A 24,462-nucleotide genomic window follows, 5' to 3' on the forward strand; every position below is an offset into this window, starting at 1 on the left:
TTAACCTCTTAAGATCCTGCGGCTGTCATGCCCCTAGACTGTTTTGTTGTGTTTTGCTCCCCATGTGTTCCGTGTGACCCGGTTTCTGTCTCCCTTTGATTGTTGATTTGATTCCAGGTGTGTCTCCTTTCGTCCCTCGTTATCCTGTCTTTAAAAGCCCCAGGCCTTTCAGTTAGTGTTTGTTGGTTCTTGAATGTCTTCCTTGTGCTCTGTTTCCCCGTTGGATTATTAAAGACTCTCGTTTTGTGAATTCCTTGTCTCCTCGTTCCTGGCTTCCTTGTGAATCGTGGCAGCGGCCTCATATGAGGACATTATATTTTAGTGAATTTCTCTGAGACTATACATGCTACAGTTATAGATGTCCTGTACAGAGCACATTCAGGGCTTTTCAGAGATACCAAATGATTGGATGTTTCACCATGACCGCTCTCTCTCCTTGGTCTTCAAAAATGTCTGAAATTAATTTAGTGACACTCTTATGGAAATATGATAATATTTTGTAATTATCATTTAAATCTGTCTAATTTTTAAATTGTGTGTCATAAATCAACATCTCAGGAAAATGTTATGGGGATTCAAATCAAAATATGACTTTCTGTTATGAAACAGGACGTTGATTTCATACAGGTTCTCATATGAGGACACCGGGACTAAAAGCATGTTTATTACGCATTTTGGGAGAGATAACTACGAAATATAATTTGAGAAAGAAATTATATTTCAATATTCTATGAAATATTATATATTATTATGAAAATCTTGTCAATTATTACTCCCATTGTTACACTTCTTTTTTCATTACATGTTGCCCCAAAAACACATTAATATGCAAATTAGATTTACTTTATAGATGCATTGTATATAATGAGAAAACCCGTTTATGGCCATTTTACACACATTTTGCACAAAGAAAAATGGTATATCAAATCATTATGTTATAAAATAGTTGAGAATCATCTTTATACAAAGTTTGTTAAAAAAAAAATGTATCGGTGATTTTAAAAATCAATTGTTTTTGCCTATGCATGTTCATTCATGTCTTTTATTTTTATTTTATTTTTAAAATTGAGTCCCGATGTCCTCTACCGAGGACATAGCATAACTTTTCCTTTTTTCTTTTTTTTTCTTTTTACATTATTTTTAATACTCTAAGCAATGTAAAGACATGAAGAAGAAAAAAAATCCTAAAACTTTTTTTCTCGGGTCTACTGCAGTAGCCTATTAATGTGTTTGATTAGCCTACGGTTGGTGTAATGTTGTCAACCTCTTGTTCAATACCCAGTCTGTTACCGCAACACTTGCTAATGCTGATTATGTAATGTATGTATCTCCTCCAAATCGACCATCTCAGCAAGTGTTCAAGGACTTTTTCCGGACTGCGTGTTCACGTTTCAGTAAGTGTTAGGCTATATGTATATGGATGCATAGGCTATGGACTAGCATGTTTAAAATCGATTGAATCTTATCTTATTGAATCCGATGTGTGTGTATGTGTAGCCAGTGCATGTTGTTCGGCCAGCATTTCAGAATATTTTCCGCGTTGTTCATATAAAACTATAGAATGTCACCAATTCTGTTGATTTTGACGTATGCTTAATTAATAAACGCCTACAGAGTAAATAAACTACATTTTTGATAGTTACGTCAAAGCAGTAAATGCGTCAAGGCAGCAGACACACCCAAACACGAATCCTGACTCAATACTGCCTTTGTTATGGTACATTGTAAGCTATACGCTGTAAATAATTTGTGAAATAAACTATACTGCACTTGTCACTAAGTGACATTTACGTGACCACATTAGAGAATACATTTCTTTACACCATTATCATGGATGTGTCTTTGCATCCCAGACCCTAAATACATCTTTATTGTGTTTACTGTTTTACTATAGCCTACCCTAAAGATGCACAAGAGTTAAAATATTGACAAATTGAATTTTAAAGAGTGTGCATATATGCTACATACACTTGTATTTCCTAACTATCCTTCTTACCTTTAGCCAGCTTTAAAACGGTTGTAATGATGTTGACTTTTAAAGTTCTTTACTTGTAAGGGTTGTATAACAACTAAAGTGAACCCTGGTTCAACAACAGCACGTGTTTGCCTTTTGTCTTTAAGTTACCTAACAGTTTAGTATTTGCTATAATGTTACTCAAGAACTGGAGATTTTCTAAAATGACTGCATTCCTCCACCAGGTTGCTTCAGCAAACACTCTTCCTGAAATTAGTGAGCAGTGTAGTTGGTCACTGTGAATGGAAAGCATCTGCTAAATGACAGGTGACCAACCCATCCAAAATAAAATGTTCCTTTCAAACAAATGCTCACAAATGCAGTGAAGTAGTAGCAAAATTCCTTGTGTTCAATAAATTCAACCAATCAAAACCAGAATTTAGTCATAACCAAGTGCAACCAGTTTGACCTGCAGTAGTGCATAGCTTTGAACAACATTATACTCAGACGCACCACCAGTTCACTCAAGTTCAGAGTGAAAGAACTGGTTTGGAAGCTGTTGATCATATTCTGACAAGCGTAATGATACTGTGATACCTAGATCAGTATTGCTTATTTATGATATATCAAATATAATATGGTTTTATACTGTGTCTAGCCAGAAGTGACATACATCTTTGTAATAAAAGCCCTTTGAAATAATTATATGATTTGTTTTGCAATCTTGTCTTTCTACATTCTTAGAAAAGACAGTAAAGAGCACAGTGTTTGTGTTAATGTGTAGGAATTTTGTGCATTGATTTTTTCACAGGTATTTAACCATATTTTGAATTACGCATTAGATTTATGTGTCGTGTTTTAGGGTTAAAGGAGATATCTGTAAACTTAATGAAGAATGTCTTGGCAGAAGTTTTTTCTTTCTGTAGTGACATTTTTTTCTGTCAGCAAGGGTATGCTTGAGTTCATTTTGTGTGATATTTGTACCACAAAATAATGATATAATGTTGGCTTGAATCATAGACGCTGAGTGAACAGGTTGCCAGGTTATCAGTCATGCGTATGATATGTGCTTGTGGGTGGCAGCTCGCTGGTGGTCTTCCTCAAATATGTAGCCAGGAACACTTCCCAATTATCCTACAGAACTGGCCATTTTTATTTCTATTGCACTCAATGATTATTTCATACAGATGACGAACAATATATTTGGCCTCTTATTTGGCATGTTCATAGTAACCCAAGCTGACAAAACCTTTATGTTATCTTGGGTGGTGCTATAGGTGGTCAACATCATGTTTAATGTCTGGATGCTTGGAAAAGTAATAGAACTAACCCCTCTTCTTAATTTTTTTTTTTTTTTTTTTTTTTTGAAGTGATGCTGGAAATGTAATAGGTTACCGATTCCAAGTTACCCTATTTAAAATATAATAAGTAGTGTAACTATTTCAATTGCTTTATTAAAGTAATGTAACTGATTACATTTGATTACTTTTTGATTAGTTTTCTAAATTTTGAATGTTTTCAACTGTTAATCATTATGAAACATTTAAAGCAGGCAGGGTTAACCTTACAGTAGTACTCAACACTGATTACTGTCAGACTTTAAAAAATCCTTCATCACTTGAATTAAGATTATAAAATTTAAAGCACAGCCACCACAAAATCAGACTTTAGTGCCTCTTTTTAGTTTGAGATCCTTCTGAGGTTAAATACATGTTTAAAATCATAAGAAATGTTTTAATAGCTATACTATTTTTAGAATCAAATATTTGCATGTGGGTGGGTGTGTGAAAAATCAAATGTAAACCCATTTGTAAACATTAACATTTTCATAAGTAACTGCAATTTAATTACACATAATTTCTGGTAACACTATCTTTTTAAGGTGACTTGCCCTGTTACATATGTGTAACAGCTGCCTATTACATCTACATAATTACAAGCAGTAATTACATGCTGTTCCATAACTTAGTTACGTGGTAAGTACATTTTATTTCATGTAAGTACAATTACTACTACTAAGTACTTAATTAGGTAATTACTCTGTATTATGGACACCTTAAAATAAAGCGTTACCTTTTTTCTCAGTAACTGTAACTAATTACATTTATTTTGTAAGTTAGTTACATAATTCCGTTACATGTAACTACTCCCCAACACTGGATGCGATAGAAGAACCATTCTGGGTTCTCCAAAGAACCTTACAATGTTTTAGAACATTTAAAGCGTATTTTAAGCATAATACTCCAGCATTGTAAAAAGTCCAGTTTTGCTGTAAAGTCTTAATGATCTAATTTCATGACATAATTTTGAGTGTGACACAGGGGTCCTGTGGAGAGAGTGTTTGGCCACAGTAAGGCAGTGTTGTTTTTAGCCTTGCTGCAGGCTCCGTAGAGTCTGGACCATAATGACACCTGTCCTGTAGTGTTAACAAGTGAGCAGATTGTCAAGAAAGATGCAATTTCAAGATTGGCAGAATAATATCCATAATTGGAATTATGCATCTTTTGCACCAAAACCGATATTTGATATTTAAGCTGCACGTCAGAAAAAAAAGAAAAAAAAACACTGCTCTAAAGTCTAATTAAGAGTTACGTGTACAACAGAGTAATTTCAATCTTTATGTCTTGTTTAATATTTAGTGCAGTGATTTTCAAATTTGTAAGTATGCATGAAAAATACGAGCAAAAACCTTTCTGAAAAATGAATGCTGAAAAATCCTGACTATGCAGTAAAAATCACTTTTTTGAGAGCTAATCTCTGCAGTGTACATATGTTCCGAGGATATTCTGTTAAGCTTATTTAGAAATTGAGTCGAAGTAGAATATTTTTTTCTTATATTCTGTAATACTGGGTAAAATATAAATATTTAATATTAAGTACACATTTTGCAGACAATATTTTACTAATTTACAATAATAAAGTATGTTAGTTGTTTCAGTTTTAGTCAGATTGCCTTTATATCACATTTATTGTTTCTCCTTCTCTGTTTTCTAAGTATAAATTAATGTATGAAAAAATATAGCCATAAAATTTAGAAAGGGGGGTTCTGTTCAAAGTTACAGTAGTATTTTGTTTTCATGTTTTTGACAAATAGCAATTATTTTATGACACATATATGGATTAAAATAATTATGAAATAATTCTGTTATTCTGTGTATTTTTGCTTTTACACTACTGCTTGATTTGACACTCATGCCAATAAAATACTTTGAAACTGATATTGAAGTGTACAGTGTGTTTGTGCAAACTGAGGTGATTGTGCTTTGCTTAGTCTTAAGTCTTCAGAGACCAGATCAAGAAACAGACTGTCTCCACTGAGTGTGTGGCCTTCTGGACAGGTGTTGCTCACTGACTGACCTCTTCATCTGTGTGTAAAAGAGTCCTGACAGAGGGATGCCTCACAGCAGCCTATGAAGGAAAGTGCATGCCATAAAAATACCTAAGATAACATTTCACTATCTCTATCATGCAGTAAGGGCGCTGAACCTTGACCTGTTCTTTTCTTATCTGGAAAAAAAAAAGCTCTCTAGCTCTCATCGATTTAACAGTAGTTAATGGATTTGTAACTGCTTAGGTAGGAAAGTAATAAAAGTAATTTGAGCAAAAGGGGTGGGACTCGGAAAGCAGGGCGTGGATACGCACCCAAAACGGGTGGGAGATGAATGGGTAACCCTGGTCACCCGAAGCTGCAGGACTGCGGGACCTCAAGCCAAAGAAGTCTCATCAGTCCAACAAAGACAACATGAAGAGTTATAATTCGCAATGTTACTTCTCGGGATAAGACATCATCGTGCAAATATGGCGTGCATTTGATTTAGTGACTCTGATGCGTAACAAAAATGTAAATCTCACTACATGTTTAGTCTTGCAACAAAAACCCGTTAAATTATATTTAATACGGCATGATTCCTCCGTTTAACGTTTTGTTTCTTGCGACGCAAAGACACTCATGGGATGTTGGACAACGAGTTGCGACTTGGGACACCTGAAAGCGCACTCCAAGGTGTCTGTGTTCTTTACCATGATCCTCATATTCACCTATTTGTTCTACTGTCTCATCGGATACTGCGATTCCATGCCGAGTCCGCTGTACGTCCATCAGAATTTCAGAAGCAAACTTTTCCCAAAGGAAGGGAAGAAACTCGCGCACTGGAACGGCTCCATCGTTCGCGAACTGCCCGAGCAGGATGCGACAGACGTGGAAGATGAGAAGCGGCGGCGAGCTTTAGTTTATGACACATACAGCAATCTCTCCGTGTCAAACAACTTTGGGACCAAAGAGTTTCCTCAGGCGATTATTATCGGCGTGAAAAAGGGAGGAACGCGCGCGCTACTGGAGTTCCTGCGCGTTCATCCAGACGTGAGAGCCGTGGGCGCGGAGCCGCACTTCTTTGACCGGTTCTATGAGAAGGGGCTCCAGTGGTACAGGTGGGTCGCCTGTTTTTAGCTAGTTGTGAATAATAGTATTATTATCAATTTACCATAGGGTTAAGGATTATCAAAACACCTAAAGGTATTCAAATTCAGCACGTAACTTCATTACAGTACAGCCATGAATGATAGGCTACCTCAAAACATGCTGCTGGCTGGATGGATGGACAGTTAAGACACACTGAAAATGTATGAATCCCTGTGCAATTTGTACCAGAACAGTGGCATTTATTTTAAAGAAATATAGCACAAGAAAACGTGTTTGCAGATATGTAGTATCTTATACAATGACTTTTTATGTCTTATGCAAATACATACATATATATTTGTCTGGCCAACCATGTAGCAGCCACTCAGAACACCCTAGTAACTGCATAGCAACGTGCTAACAGCCACTCCTAAGCAACCAATGCCCCTAATGGTATAGACCTTATGTAGCTCCTTTTTAGCACTGGGCTTGTTGTCTTCTGTCTTCTGGTTTGTATTTCTACAAGGTGAAGGTAAAGTCATAGGAATTTATGAATGAGCCGCTCGTTTTAAAGGATTAGTTCACTTCCAAAAATAAAACTTTCCTGATAATTTACTCACCTCCATGTCATTCAAGATGTTCATGTCTTTCTTTCTTCAGAAGAAAAGAAATTAAGGTTTTTGAGGAAAACATTCCAGGATTTTTCTCCATATAGTGGACTTCAACTGTGGCCAACAGGTTGAAGGTCCAAATTGCAGTTTCAATGCAACTTCAATGTGCTCTACACGATCCCAGCCAAGGAATAAGGGCCGTATCTAGCAAAATGATTGGTCATTTTCTCAAAAAAACACAAATGCTCTACTTGCACTAGCTCAACCTCACACATTACGTAATCACGCACGCGTGACGTAGGCGGAAGTTCTGACCCTTTGTTTACAAAGCGAACATGCAAAGAAAGTCAAACGCCCTTTACTAAAAAAGGCAAAACAACTTTGTTAGAGGAGAAAATGAGATAGAGCTTTTCGCCCTACCCTAATTTTTTAAACCGAAGTACACAGATGAAGAACTAACCATGAGTGACCTTTCCAACGTGATTACGTAATTTGTGAAGTCACGTTTACACATCGCAGAGCTAGTGCAAGATGAGCATTTGTGGTTAAAAAGTACTTTTTTTGTTTTGTTTTGTTCAACCCACTGATCCCTATTATGGAGAAAAATCCTGGAGTGTTTCCCTCAAAAAGGTTTCATTTTTTTGACTGAAGAATGAAAGATGTGAACATCTTGAATGTCATGGGGGTGAGTAAATTATCAGGAAATGTTTATTCTGGAAGTGAACTAATCCTTTAAAATCTTCCCAGTCTGACATACATCATGATAACGTTCGTACATCCACTTCACCAGCTAATTACTCTTCAACAGCAATTCTATGGATCTACCATAAAAACAAAATTCGAAAGATGGCTGTGCACTTCTCTGATGCATAAGGTCTGTAATTCTTATTTTTTAAATAAAAAAGACAAGTTTAATTTATTTTTACAAACAGATCACAAATAATGGCGTTATCTGTCTATATAATCACTCCCTATGATTTTGATTCTTAGAGACTGCAATTTTCTTTATCCAAGTTACCCACTTAAAGTCTTAAGAGTGGTAATTAAGTCAGTCAGCAGATGTTTTATCTTACAGTAGACCAATTTTATAACAGACATTGTAATTTATGTAGACAGCAGCTCAAGAGCTCCTGCATTGGATGTCTCTGAGGCACATAAAGTTTATGCAGCTCTCATCATAAAGCCTTTCAGCAAAGAATATTAGTTTAATTAACTCCTCAAAGAAGTTACACACTGACATTTCTTCATTCATCAGTTCTTTTGGGCCTCTTTCAAAATTGCATGTTTAGACCATCCTTCAAGCAGTTATGCATATGTCTGCATGATCGGCAATTGATTCTTCCTCTCTCTTTTAATGCCACTTGGTTCATTAATATCACCTGTCAATAACCCAACCAGTTCAGAGCCGTGTCTCATTGGCAGGACATTCAGCCCTCTGCCAATAAAATGACTGTGGATTGACCGTTAGTGTTTCTGTCTCTTGCCTCTGTCCGTCTCTCATCTCTTTGTCATCCAATTAGAAATCAGACAAATGGGAATGTCTATGTATTGCTGGTTCATCATTTAATTCCCTTCTTGTTGTTACATATGACATTCTTCTGCAGTAGAAGATATTTTGAAGAGCGTTGGTAACCAAACTGTTTTGGGTCCCATTTGACTTCCATTGATAAAAAATACTATGGAAGTCAATGGGACCTGAAACCATTCCAACATTGTTCAAAGTATCTTCTTTTATCTTGTAGACAAGAAAAAAAGTCAAACAAGTTTGGAATGACATGAGGGAGGGGAAGAAAATTGACATGATTTATTTTTTTTCAGGTGGACTGTCCCTTTAAAAATGTCTTCAAGGAACACTTCACCCCAAAATTAAAATTCTGTCATTAATTCCTCACTTTTTAAACTCATATTATGTTATTTTGTTACAATACAAAAGGAAAATTTTGGGGTTATGGGTTTGAAATTACAGAGAGTGAATAAATGATGACAGAATTTTCATTACGGGATAAAATATTCCTTTAATAATCACGTTTCCTCTCTTGTCAAGAAACTATATCTCGTGAAGCGACTGAGGTTTAGTTTGATGATTTGTCTCTCTTTCTCACACACACACACACACGTTTGTTCCAGCATGTGGTGACAGCCTTATGTAAACAAACTGTCCATGTATGGGGTTTTTGTAAAGTATAATTCAATATCAGCCTTGTCAACACCACGGGTCTTCTGTGTGTGTGCAGATGTGTAATGACAGCTGAGCTTTTGTGAATGCCAGCTGGAAGCTGTACATGGAAGAGCTTTGTCACATGGCCACTGTGTGTATGTGTGAGAGAGCAAGAGTGAGTGAATGAGTTGAGAGAGAGACATACAAGCTTTGTAAGTGACCAGGTGCTCGTATACTTTACTTATTAAAAGGTTTATGGAACTCATGACTGTTGCCCTTGTCAGATATAGTACATTGTAAAAATGATTGATGCATTATAGCCTACAAATATTGTATATATGGTAACACTTTATTTTAGGGTCTCTTAACTAGTTGCTTATTAGCATGCATATTACTAGAATATTAGCCATTTATTAGTAGTAATTAAGCACATATTAATGCCTTATTCTACATCCCTAATCCTACCCAATACCTAAACTTAACAACTACCTTACTAACTATTAATAAGAAGCAAATTAGGAATTTATTGAGGGAAAAGTCATAGTTAATAGTGAATAAGTGTTCCCTATTCTAAAGTGTTGCCGTATATATTATATGCATGTGTTTAGTCAAATGTTTCTAATTTAATTAATAATATTCCACTACAGTGAACATTTTCTAAATACATTCAAAATACTAAAGATACAAAAAAATATAAAACATTTAATTATGATAATTATGAATAAATTTCAGGATGCACTGCATAATTTAATAAAGAATTGCAATTAAGTTCTACATTTTATCTAATATTATAAACTGAAGATCTTAAAAATCTGATCTTCCCATGAATTTCTATTATGTTATTAACATTACTTATTCTTTAATTCTGTTCATTAATCCATAATAATTGTTCCTCCCCCACTCAGTGCAGTTACCTGACTCTGGTTGCACCTTTTCATGACTCCATAAATCACTGTCCGGAATAAAAGTCACCTCCCAATCAATGATGTGTGCAGACGTGCTGCTTATCGATTCCTCCTTAACCAACTTTATTGCACTTAGGCATAGAGATGGTTAATTAACCTGTGCATATTCAATCTTGTTGACAAACTGCTCCTGCCCTTTTTAGCTCTTGTCATTCTTTATGACACTCCAAGGTGTTTACCTATAAAGGTTAATGTTTTAAGAGCTGTGTTTTAAGAAAATGCTCAATTGTGATAGGTTTAATTCCTTGCTGTCTTGTGAGTGTTGTGTAACATGGAATGCTTATTTATTACATCTCTATATAATACATATGGGAATTATATATATATATATATATATATATATATATATATATATACATATATTATGTTGTAGTTAATTTACATATAATTATTTTATGTATATTTGTCATAAGAAATACATTACAGAACAAATGTTTTAGCACTCAGTCCATTTCATGCAAAAGTTTATAATTTTTTAATCTATCCCTTATGTTAATGAGTACATTTACATTTTGCATTACACGTTCAATTTAGATTTTAAGGCCATATATTTCATGATGCCAGAGTGCTGATTTGACAGGTTAGATTTCCCATATGACCCGGGTCTCTAACATTAAACTAGCCATTGATTGATCAGGACTGAGTGTAGTGATGTGGAAGAAACCATCACAGCACACACCAGCAGTGCGCTACAGAGATAGATGTGTTATCTATATCCTCAGAGTATGGCACAGCCTCAAATGAATAATTAAGAGTCAGGAAGTAACCCAAAGGGAGGTTTTCACAGAGATTCCATAAAAGAACCTTTTTTGAACTTTTCAGTAATCTGAAGAACCTTTTTCCACCATAAAGAACGCTTTGTGGAATGTAAAGGTTCCACTGATGTTAAAGGTTCTTCGTGGAACCATTGATGCCAATTTATTTTTAAGAGCATAGCTTTGCTTTGCTTGTGATTTTTTTATGACGTGGTTAGCTGGATAATCATTTCCTTGGAGGTATTCAGTGGGATAGGTTACAGTCAAGGCCAAGAGAAAGAAAGCTTTGGCTTGTCCCAAGTTGTTCACCAACCCACAATGGCATAGATAGTTTCTTAACAACTTGTTTTTGATGCATGACTTCTCAGCAGAAATGCCTAGTCTTCTACTGCTGAAATATAGGCCTGCTTTAGAGCAAACCCCACTTTATTTCTTTCGAATACTGCCCTTTCAACAAGAAAAGTATGATTAATCAGGCAAAAAACAGAGTGTTTGAAGACACTAATTATACTAGAACCTCCCGATTCTGCAGCTGCAGTCGTTCTTCTGCTCAAAGTCCTGCGACTGACTGTTAAAGCTGCACATACGGTGGGCTGTTAACCAAGCCAGGGATGTGGTTTCCTCTAGGCCAGTCTTAAAGGTTCATTATGCTGCTACACACTCCATATTGAGTCACTTAAAATTCTGTGTGGTGCATATTTGAACAGATTTCCATTGTACGATCTGTTTTTACTTTTATATCCCTTCATGTGTGCATTGTAACTTCTATAAGAGCTATAGACACTATCTGCTCACATATAAATTTACATCTGTTTTATAAATGTAATTCTGCTCTTTGGCATCACTTCAGTCAGCAGTTGCACATTTGTCACAGAAATTGTATTCTACACGCACCACCATATAGCATATAGTTCATTGAATATAAACTGTGCCAGGTCTTTTTTCTCAGGGTCCTCCTGCCAAATTTGTACCATAAATTTATGCCAGGCGCTTGTGGACGTTTAGCAATATCCTGATACTGGACTGTTTCCAGAAATGGTGACACATCCTGAATCTCAAATGCATTACGGGTACAATACTGAGATTGTTAACTGTTATGTTGCGATGCTTAATTTTAATTCTTTTGTTGAATGATTTCTTGTCAAATTAGAATAATGTGCTATTTTTACAAATGATATGGCCAGTCTGACCAGCAGAGATCTGCAGCGGAGGTCTTCTTCCTTCTTGTAGTTTCCCGTGACTGATCCTTAACACATTATCAAACACACTATCTGGAAATTTCAGCCAGTCTGATTAGATAATTAGGAGCTTCAGAGGCAGATTAAAAAGCAGGAAGAAAAGGAAGCACATCCTGTAAGAGCTTCAAGACACTAATCAGGAGGATGTAGGCGGATATACAGTGAGTTCAGTGTTTTGATGCTGGTTTAAAAATATACAATTTGTTTTTGTGCACATAAACCAGATGAAAAAGAATGCTGATTCATACATAAATAATAAAAATAAACAATTCCATTGTAATAATAATAATAGTAATAATAATAAAATACCTGATTATTTTACTTTGCCTATAGAGAGAGAGAGAGAGAGAGAGAGAAACATGTTTAAAAATAACTTTAAAATTAAAATGAAAACAGAAAATATAAAGATAAAATGTAAATATAAATATTATGCACAATGTATATAGAATTCATTATAAATATAATACAATATGTGTAAATAAAATACAGATATTATATACATATATTTACATTTACATTTACATTTAGTCATTTAGCAGACGCTTTTATCCAAAGCGACTTACAATTGGGGAATACATAGAGCGATTAATCTTGAAGAGGCAATCAGACATACGAAGTGCTTGCAACACCAAGTCTCAGGCATTGTTCAAATAAATACAAACTACCAAAGGAAGGAATAAGTAAAGATAATTTTTTTTTTTTTTTTTTTTTTTTAAGTTTAGGATGAAGTCAAGTGAAGTCAAGTGCTGTCGAAAGAGATGAGTTTTCAGTTGTTGCTTGAAGATTGATATATATATGATATATATGATATTGATATATATTGATATATATATGCATATATATATGCATATATATATATATATACATATATATATATATATATATATATATATATATATATATATATATATATATATGTGTGTGTGTGTGTATATATATATATATATATATATATACTCAAATAATTCAGTTCAATGCAATAAAATAATATTGATTGTTTTTTTGGCATGTATGTGCACACAAATTGCTAATTTCAGAACCATAGAGAGAGTCTCTGGCTAATTCCTAAACGTCATGTTAAACCTAGTAACGGAGGCTTGAGCCGTTAATAACAGATTAATGCAGTTAATACAGTTAATAACGAAGTTATGAGAGAGAGAGAGAGAGAGAGAGAGAGAGAGAATTACCTCTGTGCGTCTCTCAGTAGTGTTCGGCAGCAATGTCTCTAGTTATAGTGAAACTTAGTTCCCTTTGTTCACGAACAGCGCCGTTGTTGTTACTTCGCTTGTGAGAAATCATGTAGTTTTTAAGTCGTTTACTGATAAAATCATCAGAGTAGCGCTAACAACATTAGCGCGATGTATGCTAGTGTGTGCAAACTGTAACCATTATGTGTGTGCGGTCTGTGAGGGAGAGAGAGCGGGAGAGAGAGATGTGCTTTCCGTACATTATAAAGCGAAATTTTGTGGCAAAAACATGGACATGATCTGTCGTTTTTATCATATTGTTTACTATATTTATTTATTTGGCCAGTGTCATTGTGGGTCTTGGTTATTTTGCTGTTGTAAGACTTTGAAATAACAGAAATCATTTGGCGAAGTGATATGGTCATGTAATGCGGTCAAGAGCTGCCTGGAACTACGTTCGCCGTGTGTTTCCCTGAAAATAATTGCACACCTTAGAACGTTCTTCAGCCAATCAGATTCAAGCATTCAACGGCCCTGTAGTATAAAATCATTTAACACATATTGTGTGAGGTATTTTTAGATGTTTGAGGTCTTTAGATGTTAACCGACTAAGGTTAAATTGATCACTATTTCAGATGGAATTCAGAGGGAGGTAAAAGTGTTGAGTAGTTCAAGTTGTAGTTCGTGTTATTGTGTCCTCGTCTCTGGGTGTGGTCGTCCTGCTGCTGCTTCACAGATAAACCCACGCAAGCACACGCTCACAGCCACTTCGCTGATTTTCCCACATGATAGTGAGGGCAGAAGGGTAATTAGTTCCTTTCACACACACACACACACACACACACAAGTCTGTAATCCCTGATTTGCCGCTGGTCTGTTTCCTGTTAATGCGGGACCACCTTCTTTCTTTCAAGGATGTGAGCATTTAGATCTTGGTTTCTCCTTTGACCTGTGGCTTTCCTGCTATGCCACACATGTAGAGATGATGTTTCACTGTCCACTGAATGTTTCTAAGATATTTTATTTCTCTGATGCTGCTCTTGCAGAGCTTAATGAAGAGCTCAGTCTTGACTCATTCGACTTCTAGCTTTGCTTGAGATGTTTCTTCTAACATTTGTTTGGAGAAAAGCTCAGATCATTTGGTCTTAATGAGAAATTACTAAGTTCACGTTAAAATTATTTGTGACAAAGAAATTGCAGATGAGGTCTTACGAGCATCTGTTCTCAGGAGAAAATCTGAGAAGAAACCTCCATTTCATGTAATTGATGTGTAGGAGAAACAATTGAGATGTTCAGGAGTTCTCCTCTGTGATTTTTCTTTTGTAAGGGAGTGTTTTGTCCCTTGCGTTGTGTGCGTTTGCATGTTTGAGCAGTTTTATGGTGCTTTACTTGTTATTTCCAGCTGACATTTAATTGCTTCCCACAGTTTCTAGAAGCTCCCATTTGCCCCATAATGACATGCCCGTGTTCTAGCTTTGTTTTCAATAAGAAGGCCATGCCTTCCTCAAAATGGTGTTCATGAGTGCTGTGTCTGAGTACAACCTGTTTTAAGGCAAACAAGAGTGATGTACCTGAGATTATATTATCCCATGCATAGTGGATATATATTACGGGGTTTTAGTTTTTAAAACATGAGACCACAGTCACACTGCATTACTTAATTGTAAACATTTCTGTCTTGTTTTAAAATATTTTTAGTGACTAGAAATTAATGTTAACTAGAACCAAAACCATAAAAAACATATTTGAAATAAAATAAACATGATCTGATAAAATAAACATTATCTGACATTATCTAAAAGATCCTCAATTTGAATTCTGTTTTATGCAAGTTCATTTCATTTTGAAAATTCGGTCAGACATATATAATGAACAAGATATTCAAGATTTAAGGACTTGCTTTTCTTTTCTGAATTTTGCACCTCAATCTTGTTTTCCAGAAGTTTTTATATTTTATAGATTTAAATACGAACAGCAAGACAAAGGGTCTCATTAAAAGTAAGCTTTTTATGTAATTTTTGTAAAATGTAACATTTCAGAGACCTACCATAACCGTATCCATTCAGGCCCATGATGAGCACTTAATGGGAAGAAACTTCCTCCCGGAGCCTCATTGCTGCCAGATGTGGCAGAGATCAGGATGGGAACATCCCGGGTCACTGCTGCCAGACACAGGGGGAAGTTCTGTCTCGATGTTTTCCTCTGATAATGGGAGAAAGGTTGTATCCTGTGGTTCATTTAAATGAAGGAGAGAAGATCCCACTCTGTTCTGATGTGTATTATGCAAACAGCTACAAGGAAGAGCTTGTGTATGTGTGTTGTGTAATAAGGCATGACTTACCGCACTGTGTTTGCTGTCTCTTTTTTATAGTTAAACATGTTTTGGTTCAAAAATGTATTTGAATATTTTGAAAAGTAACTCACAGCACACCGCAGAAACCTAAACCAAACAGTGGCGGTCAGTCTGTATAATTGTGTGATGTCCAGAAAGAAACCATGTTATTTTGTTAATAATTTTTCAGGAATATTTTGAGTCTTCATGACCAAACTAATTCTTATCATATAACTGATGCGGATTGCTCATAAGAATGAAAATAAATTAATAAATACATTTAAAATAAATAAATTAGTGCTGTCAATCGATTAAAAAATGTAATCGCGTTAATCACAGTCATGGACTGTGATTAATCATGATTAATCACAAATTTAAAATACTAGGATTTACCTGTAAATGTGTTGAAATAAAGAAATGCATGACAAACTAGTTTAAGGAAACAGAACCTTTCACACCTCCGCCAGGTATGAGACATAATCCTTATTATTATTTTATCATTATTCTTTTGTTTTTATTCAGCCATTATCAGCCTTTAAACTGGCAATAAAATGTTTACCAAGCCACATTGCTTCAATCCTAGTATACATTTACCCAACTATTATCAAAAGTATTTCTAAATAAATACAACAAAACATTTTCTTGCGACCTTACATGAAGTATTATGACAAAATGCATTATGAAGAAGAATTGGACCTGTTCTGCAGGTGAATTAGAGCTAACATTAGCATAATGCTTCATAAAACAATTTATGAGATTAATAGTACACTTTTACTCAGAACTCACTTCAAACCACCATCGAGCGTTTGTAATAACTTCCTTTTACGATCACATGTGGAATTTGGTCGTTTACTGTTGTTAAAATATGCTATTTATAGCCTTTTATATCGCTGCACAAATTAGCATTCAGATGTACACATTACCGCAAGAAAATCACATACAAATATCCTATCGTAATCGTGTGTTTATTATCTAATATAATCTATAGAGGCTGTTGTCATGTTTATTTCTGCTGTGTAAAAGCCTTAACATGTATGCTCTGCTGAAACTCACGTTGTTTGTGATGTTACAACTGCCTCTCCATTCTTAAGTTGCCAGGGATACATTCCAAGTATAATACACATTAGTAAAGGGATGTATTTTAATTTTTATTTGTCTATATACACCTTGGGCGGCCGTGGTACATTATAAAAGTAGCCCAAAAAACTGCAACCCACGGCTCTGTAATTTTTCCCGTGACTGTATTTTCAAAATAGCCCACTTGTGTCGCTACCCTGGTAACACTGCTGCTGTACCCTCATCACACAATGATAGATAACCTTCCGCGCTGCGATGACGGGAAGAAGTTGGGGTCAAACCTTATCAAACAATTAATTTGCGTTAAAAAATATTAACGCTTTAACATTTTTTGATTAATCGCATGCGTTAACGTTACCCTAAAATAAATACAAATATCAATAAATACATGTCAAATATGAATAAAATTTCAATTAACACATGTAAAATTACAAATAAATATATACAAAATAAATATATAATTTTAAAAATCTATCTATCTATCTGAATTTTTTTATAAGTATTCGGATTGCTCATAGCAACATACATACAACCTGAATTCCGGAAATGTTGGGACATTTTTTAAATTTGAATAAACTGAAAACTAAAAGACTTTCAAATCACATGAGCCAATATTTTATTCACAATAGAACATAGAGAACATAACACATGTTTAAACAGAGAAATTTTACGCTTTTATCCACTAAATGAGCTCATTTGAAATTTGATGCCTGCTACAGGTCTCAAAAAAGTTGGCACGGGGGAAACAAAAAAAAAAGCAAGAAATTTTGAAAATATTCAGCTGGGAGAACATCTAGCAACTATTTAAGTTAATTGACATCAGATCTGTAACATGATTAGCTATAAAAGGGATGTCTTGGAGGGGCAGAGTCTCTCAGAAGTAAAGATGGGCAGAGGCTCTCTAATCTGTGAAAGAGTATGTAAAAAGATTGTGGAATACTTTAAAAACAACGTTCCTCAACGTCAAATTGCAAAGGCTTTTGCAAATCTCATCATCTACAGTGCATATAGCATCATCAAAAGATTCAGAGAACTGGAGAAATCTCTGTGCATAAGGGACAAGGCCGAAGACCTTTGTTGGATGCCCATGGTCTTCGGGCCCTCAGACGACACTACATCACTCATCGGCATGATTCTGTCATTGACATTACTAAATGGGCTCAGGAATACTTCCAGAAACCACTGTTGGTAAACACAATCCGCCGTGCCATCTGCAGATGCCAACTAAAGCTCGATCATGCATAAAGGAAGCCATATGTGAACATAGTCCAGAAGAGCCATCATATCCTGTGGGCCAAGGCTCATTTAAAATGGACTGTTTCAAAGTGGAAAAGTGTTCTATGGTCAGACGAGTCCAAAAAAGAGGAGGGAGACCTTCCAGCGTGTTATCAGCGTTCAGTTCAAAAGTCAGCATCTCTGATGGTATGGGGGTGCATAAGTGCATACGGTATGGGCAGCTTGCATGTTTTGGAAGACACTATGAATGCAGAAAGGTATATAAAGGTTTTAGAGCAACATGTGCTCCCCTCCAGATGACGTCTATTTCAGGGAAGGCCTTGTGTATTTCAGCAGGATAATGCAAAACCACATACTGCAGCTATTACAACAGCATGGCTTCGTAGTAGAAGAGTCCGGGTGCTGAATTGACCTGCCTGCAGTCCAGATCTTTCACCTATAGAGAAAATTTGGCGCATCATTAAACGGAAAATACATCAAAGACGACCACAAACTCTTCAGCAGCTGGAAACCACATCAGGCAAGAATGGGACAAAATTCCAACACCAAAACTCCAGAAACTCATAACCTCGATACTCAGACATCTTCAAACTATTTTGAAAAGAAGAGGAGATGCTACACCATGGTAAACATGCCCCCATCCCAACTATTTTGAGACCTGTAGCAGGTATCAAATTTGACATGAGCTCATTTTGTGCATAAATTTGTAAAATTTCTCAGTTTAAACATTTGTTATGTTCTCTATGTTCTATTGTGAATAAAATATTGGCTCATGTGAATTGAAATTCTTTTAGTTTTCATTTTATTCAAATTTAAAAAAACATCCCAACATTTACGGAATTTAGGTTGTAAATAAATAAATAAATAAATGCATACATACATACATAAAAAATATATTTAAAATAAATAAATATATGAAAAAAATAAAAATGTATATTATAAATTATTTTGGTTTCACTTTATTTTGATGGTCCCTTTAACACATTCTGTTCACTATAAGTAACATTGCATTACATTTCTACATTACATTTCTACTAACTCTCATTAGAGTGTTTTAGAGTGTGTATTAGTTGACTGGTAGGGTTAGGGTTAGAATAACTTGACATGTACTTGCAAAGTTACTTACAGTCAGTAGAGTGCCTGTTGGGAGACCATCACAATAAAGAGTTAGCAGATATGAAGCAGACAGTCTACTAATACTCTTATGAGAGTTTGTTGACATGCAGTTGCAACCATACTTAGTGTCAACAGAATGTTCAAAAGGGACCATCAAAATAAAGTGTTACCATAATTTTTTTATAAATTTATATTATAAAATATATTAAAAATTATTTAATTAATTAAAATACAAATATATAATTCTATAAATAAGTCAATCTATATCTTAAATATCCTATACAGATGTTATATATTTCACCAGTAGCAAAATATAAAATGCAACAGAGAATACATATATTTTTCTAAATCTCTTTTGTTTTTGCTCAACAGGTGTATTTTGTTTTAAGGATGTTTAGAAATGTAGGAAACCACTAAAAACAATGTTACAATGTATTTTTCTTAACACTTTGAATGCATTTTAAAACATAAATTATATTTAATACCGACTGAATGCCAAAGGGATGGAGTTGTTGATATTTTTCGAGGCCATTGTTTTGCAGCAGGCCACCCACAGCTGTGCCTTCTGTACCAGTAAACAGAAATAAATTGTTGCCAGGTTCTGCTCTGATAAACTCATACATACTCCAGGTTCACATTCCCGGTCCAGATGCTAACCACTAAAGCTACACTAGGTGTGATCAAAACAAACAGCATGGATGCTAGCCTAACAACCGCACAGGTAACAGCAGCTGCCACAAGCCACCCGATAAAGAAGAAAACACACAAGCGCACAGCTGGCGCCAGATCAAAGGTTGCCAGAGGTCACCAGTCAGCTGCATTTGCGAACCTGAACGAAATGAGGGCTTTATCTTGCGATGCTTCTTTGGATTGGGAGATCAAACGGGTGGACCAGAGTGTGTGGGCCACTGGCGTGAATTGAGAAAAGCCCAAACTTTTTACTGATTACCAGCCTGCTCTCCACAACGTAAACATGATGTCAGCAGACGCGGCTGCGGCCATTATGGCTTCCATTAGCTTGATTACTCTGAATTAAACATGCACTTAGCGGTGTGTACATAGCCAAACAGCACTTGCACTTTAGATGCAGGGTGAGAATGACAACATTGACATTAACCATGACATGCTTTCCAAATTAAAAGCTCTGCATGTAATGCTTCAAGATCACATCCCTAAAAGAAGGCACTGGGAACATGCATGGTGTAAACACAATCAAAACACTGGCTTTTTTAATGTGTTTTGTCCTTCTTGGAGCTAAACAGACTACAAATGGTAATTGTTTGAACAAGTGCAGCATGAAGAGTCACCAAAAATTCTCTTCAAATGATAACATACAAAATGGAACGATATCAGGGTGCATAAATAGTGATATAATATCATGGTTTATGGTGAACTGTTCCTTTAAGAGCATTGCAGGTCAAATGGCAAATCCAATGTCTCAATGTTACTCTTTATTCTCCTTCACAAACCAGTCAACATGATTCTTCTGATTCTTGTCTCAGTGGTAAAGCTCTCATAGGTCAATATGAGTTGCATTAGAGTTGAAAATAAGCTTCATAGCAATGAGATGACGGCCAGCCTCAGAGAAAGAGACAGAGAGAGCGACCGCTTACCAAACCCCATCCCAGACCAGTGAAGAGTTAATCTACTGCATATGTGCTCTATGGAAATAATGAGAGTCAGTGTAGAGATTTTTCCACTTGATGCTGGAGCTATTGGGTATTCATTAAAGAGATTAACTGAACCTAACCAACAACAACATTAATATATTTACATGTATTTATATTTATTTATTATTTATTATATTTATATTTTATTATATTTATATTACATAATTATATATTATACACAATTATTTTTATATTATTTTATCATGTTTATATTGTAGAAAACTATTAATTTTAATAATAATTAATACATTTAATATGTGTGTGTGTGTGTGTGTGTGTGTGTGTGTGTGTGTGTGTGCGTGCGTGTGTACAAATATAACAAAATATATCTAATAAAACATGGCATATATAATTGATATTTAATATACTAAAGGCAAACCTTCTGTGCTGATTTAGGATATTGTTCCATTACTGGAGCCAATACCCTCATCTTTTAAATGAGATCTCAAAAAACTGACCTCAAATCAGCACAAAAGAGCCTTGGAGAGATCGAGAGACTCCTGACAGACCTTCTGGGGACAAAATCCATCAGGAAATGACTGCTAAGAGTTGTTATGCTTTCGTGTTTTTCTTTCTTTTATAGCAGCTCACCAACTCCCTTCCCACTGACGTTTATTTCACAAGGTTGGTTTTTAATCAGGTCAGCTTTTATGTTTATTTAACAACACTTTACACTTTGCATTACTCGGGATGGAGTGAGTAATTCAACACTGGCCTCATCAGAGAACTGCTTCTTTTATATTTGATAATAAAAAGAACATCTTTCATCATAATGAACTGAATTGCAAAACACGTGTGACAGCTTCATCCGCTGGCGGGAGCTGAAATGGGCGCAATTATCATGTCTCCAGAGTCAGTTTTAATACAGTTTTTCATTTTGCATTATTGCTTAAAATTACTGTTTAATATTTAGCTTGGACGACATAAGTGCAGCCACAGAAAACCTGTCCCAAAACCTGCCTACATACAGTAGATGACATTTTAGGTGCAATCCAAAATGTTTATGATTTCAGCCAAATTCTAAAGCAACATTGTATCCTTAAAGGCACAGTTCACCAAAAATGAAAGTTAAGTCTTTTTTTATATTCATGTCCATGTTGCTCCAAAAATGTAAGACTTTTTCAAAGATCTTCTTGTGTGTTACAGAGAAAGAAAGTCTTGTATAATACTGGTTTGGAACAACACAAATTAATAGATAGAATTTTCATTTTTAGGTGAACCTTTAAAAAAAAAAAAAAAAAAAAACAATCCTATAATGCACTTTACTGAAGCCAGTGATGATATATATTATTTTAATGACATTTTTTTTTTAAATCTTTATTAGAGTAGTGGTTGAACCCAAGAGTGGGCATGCTGACCAATCAGAGCAGACTTGACTTTTTTGGATTTAAAGAGACAGGAACTAAAAAAGGAGTGTTTCAGGCAGAGGTACTGCTGCAATGTACAGTGTGAGAAAAATAATGTTTTTGAATATTAAATCATGTAAAATGTCTTATAGCAGACCCCAAAAATAAAATATTGAATTAGCATAATATGGGAACCTAAATATTTAATGCATACTGAAAATGTGTCAGGATTTCCCATACACAAATGTAATATATATGTACATATACACATATATATATATATATATACATTTCTATGAAATGTCATTTGAATTAAACATACAGTATATGAAGCCTATTAGAGATTGGAACATTTTCATGTATTAACATATATATCTAGCCCAAATATGTATGTTTATGTATGTGTAGTACAGTTTTGGGCATATACTGTACATCACGTACATGTATACAGTATCTATCCTTACACCCATCAATACATATTATATAAGTAAATATAAAAGACAGATATGTGTCTGAACATTTATTATAAAAATAAATATAAACACACAGATTTTTGTATATATATATATATATATATATATATATATATATGTGTGTGTTGTTTTAATAAATTTGCATAAACACAATACATATTGCTACATATATATTGACATATGGTACATATAATCCCATACGATACCGAAAAATTCTAATATAGATCTTGTTAACATATGTGCATATACAAATTTTACTTTGGGTATTTTTTATATGTTATAATATTCATCTACCCAGAGAATGTAAGTATTTGAAAATTATATTTGGCAATATCACTCTTGATATAGGGCAATATATTTCACATACTACATTTCTGTAGGAGTTGTGGTGTTTCAAACCATTTAGAAACCATGTTTGATCACAGAACTGACTTCTATTATGACTAACTTTCAGTTTCTCGGTCTGTAGGAATCTAATGCCGCGTACTTTAGACGGCCAGATCACCATGGAGAAAACACCCAGCTACTTCATCACCCGTGAAGCGCCATCCCGCGTCTTCTCCATGAGCCGCAGCACCAAGCTCATCGTGGTGGTCCGTGACCCCGTGACCCGGGCCGTGTCGGACTACACTCAGACTCTGACCAAAAGCCCCGGCCTGCCGTCCTTCCAGAATCTGGTCTTCAAGAACTTCACCACAGGTCTGATCGACACGTCCTGGAGCGCTGTGAGGATCGGCATCTACTCCAAACACCTGGAGAACTGGCTCAGGTATTTCCCGCTCGCGCAGTTTCTTTTCGTGAGCGGCGAGAAGCTGGTCACGGACCCCGCGGGAGAAATGGGCCGGGTGCAGGATTTTCTGGGACTCAAACGGGTGGTGACCAATAAGCACTTCTACTTTAACCAGACTAAAGGCTTCCCCTGCCTCAAAAAGCCAGAAGGAAGCAGCAGACCGCGATGCCTGGGGAAATCAAAAGGCCGACCGCATCCACACATACCAGCGGAAGTGCTGCACAGACTCAGGGATTTCTACAGGCCTTTCAACATGAAGTTCTACCAGATGACTGGTCAGGACTTTGGCTGGGACTGAACACTTGCAGGACCCTTTCTGATAATGCAGAAAGAGATGAAACTGTTTATTTATGACTGATTGATGTTGATTTTCAGTATCTTCACCCTGAGTACCCTCAGAAATTGCTAGTAAATTTCACAATTAGTTACAAAAAAATAAATAAAATGTGCAAGTGCAAACAAAGAGATTGCTGATCGCACACTGAATGTAATCCAGACTGGAAAAGGTCTAGCAAAAATACATCTTATTATATAAACTTCATAGTGTAAAAAGTGCACAGTGCAAATGAATTAAAAACTAAACCAGCACAAGCAAACATTTCAGCATATTGCTTTTTTTAGTGCTCACATAACAACAACCATTTACCCTTTTTCTGGATTACTAATTAGAGATAATTAGCTGGATTCAATTAGCAGGTGGACCTAAAAGAAACTGTGGCACTTACAGTAAACAAAAGCAACATATATATAAGAACAACAAACAGTATACATTTGCTAAATATGCAAAAGGTAAACAAAAGATCAAAATAAAAAAAGATCAAAAATATATAAATAATACAACAATGCAAAGTCAACACATTTCTCAAAGAAAAAAAAAATTTTTATTCACTTTTCTCATGCATGTGATTTTTTAATATCATAAAATATAGTTTTATTCTCCTGTCTGAATTGAATTCAGTGTGCAGCCAGCATTGACCCCCTTTTCTTTTCTTTTTACGCACCTGAAGCAACTTGATTTTTCCTCAGTTGGAGCATAACAATCTCTTCTAGTGCAAAGAAACACAAGTAACACATTCAATTTAAAATTCTAAAGAAGAAAGTCATGTAAAAAGTATTCGACTGTCTTTGCATTATTTGTATTATGTCTTTGTAACT

At 35.3% G+C, this 24,462-nt stretch overlaps 1 protein-coding gene across 1 annotated transcript; it reads left to right on the forward strand.

Moving 5' to 3' along the window:
• The first annotated feature begins 5,903 nt into the window (after window positions 1-5,903).
• On the forward strand, window positions 5,904-23,605 carry si:dkey-121b10.7 (heparan sulfate glucosamine 3-O-sulfotransferase 6). Its single transcript, XM_058783286.1, has 2 exons — window positions 5,904-6,382; window positions 22,987-23,605. Exons 1-2 carry the CDS (start codon window positions 5,904-5,906, stop codon window positions 23,603-23,605), a joined length of 1,098 nt encoding a protein of 365 aa, XP_058639269.1.
• The last annotated feature ends 857 nt before the right edge of the window (window positions 23,606-24,462 follow it).

Source organism: Onychostoma macrolepis, chromosome 01, assembly GCF_012432095.1.
Source record: "Onychostoma macrolepis isolate SWU-2019 chromosome 01, ASM1243209v1, whole genome shotgun sequence".
In the NCBI taxonomy this organism is placed as follows: Eukaryota; Metazoa; Chordata; class Actinopteri; order Cypriniformes; family Cyprinidae; genus Onychostoma; species Onychostoma macrolepis.

Coding starts and splice junctions, on each gene's coding strand:
- si:dkey-121b10.7 (XM_058783286.1), top strand. CDS start 5,904: ATGGGATGTTGGACAACGAGTTGCGACTTGGGACACCTGAAAGCGCAC. Junction 6,383..22,986: donor AAGGGGCTCCAGTGGTACAG/GTGGGTCGCCTG, acceptor CTCGGTCTGTAG/GAATCTAATGCCGCGTACTT.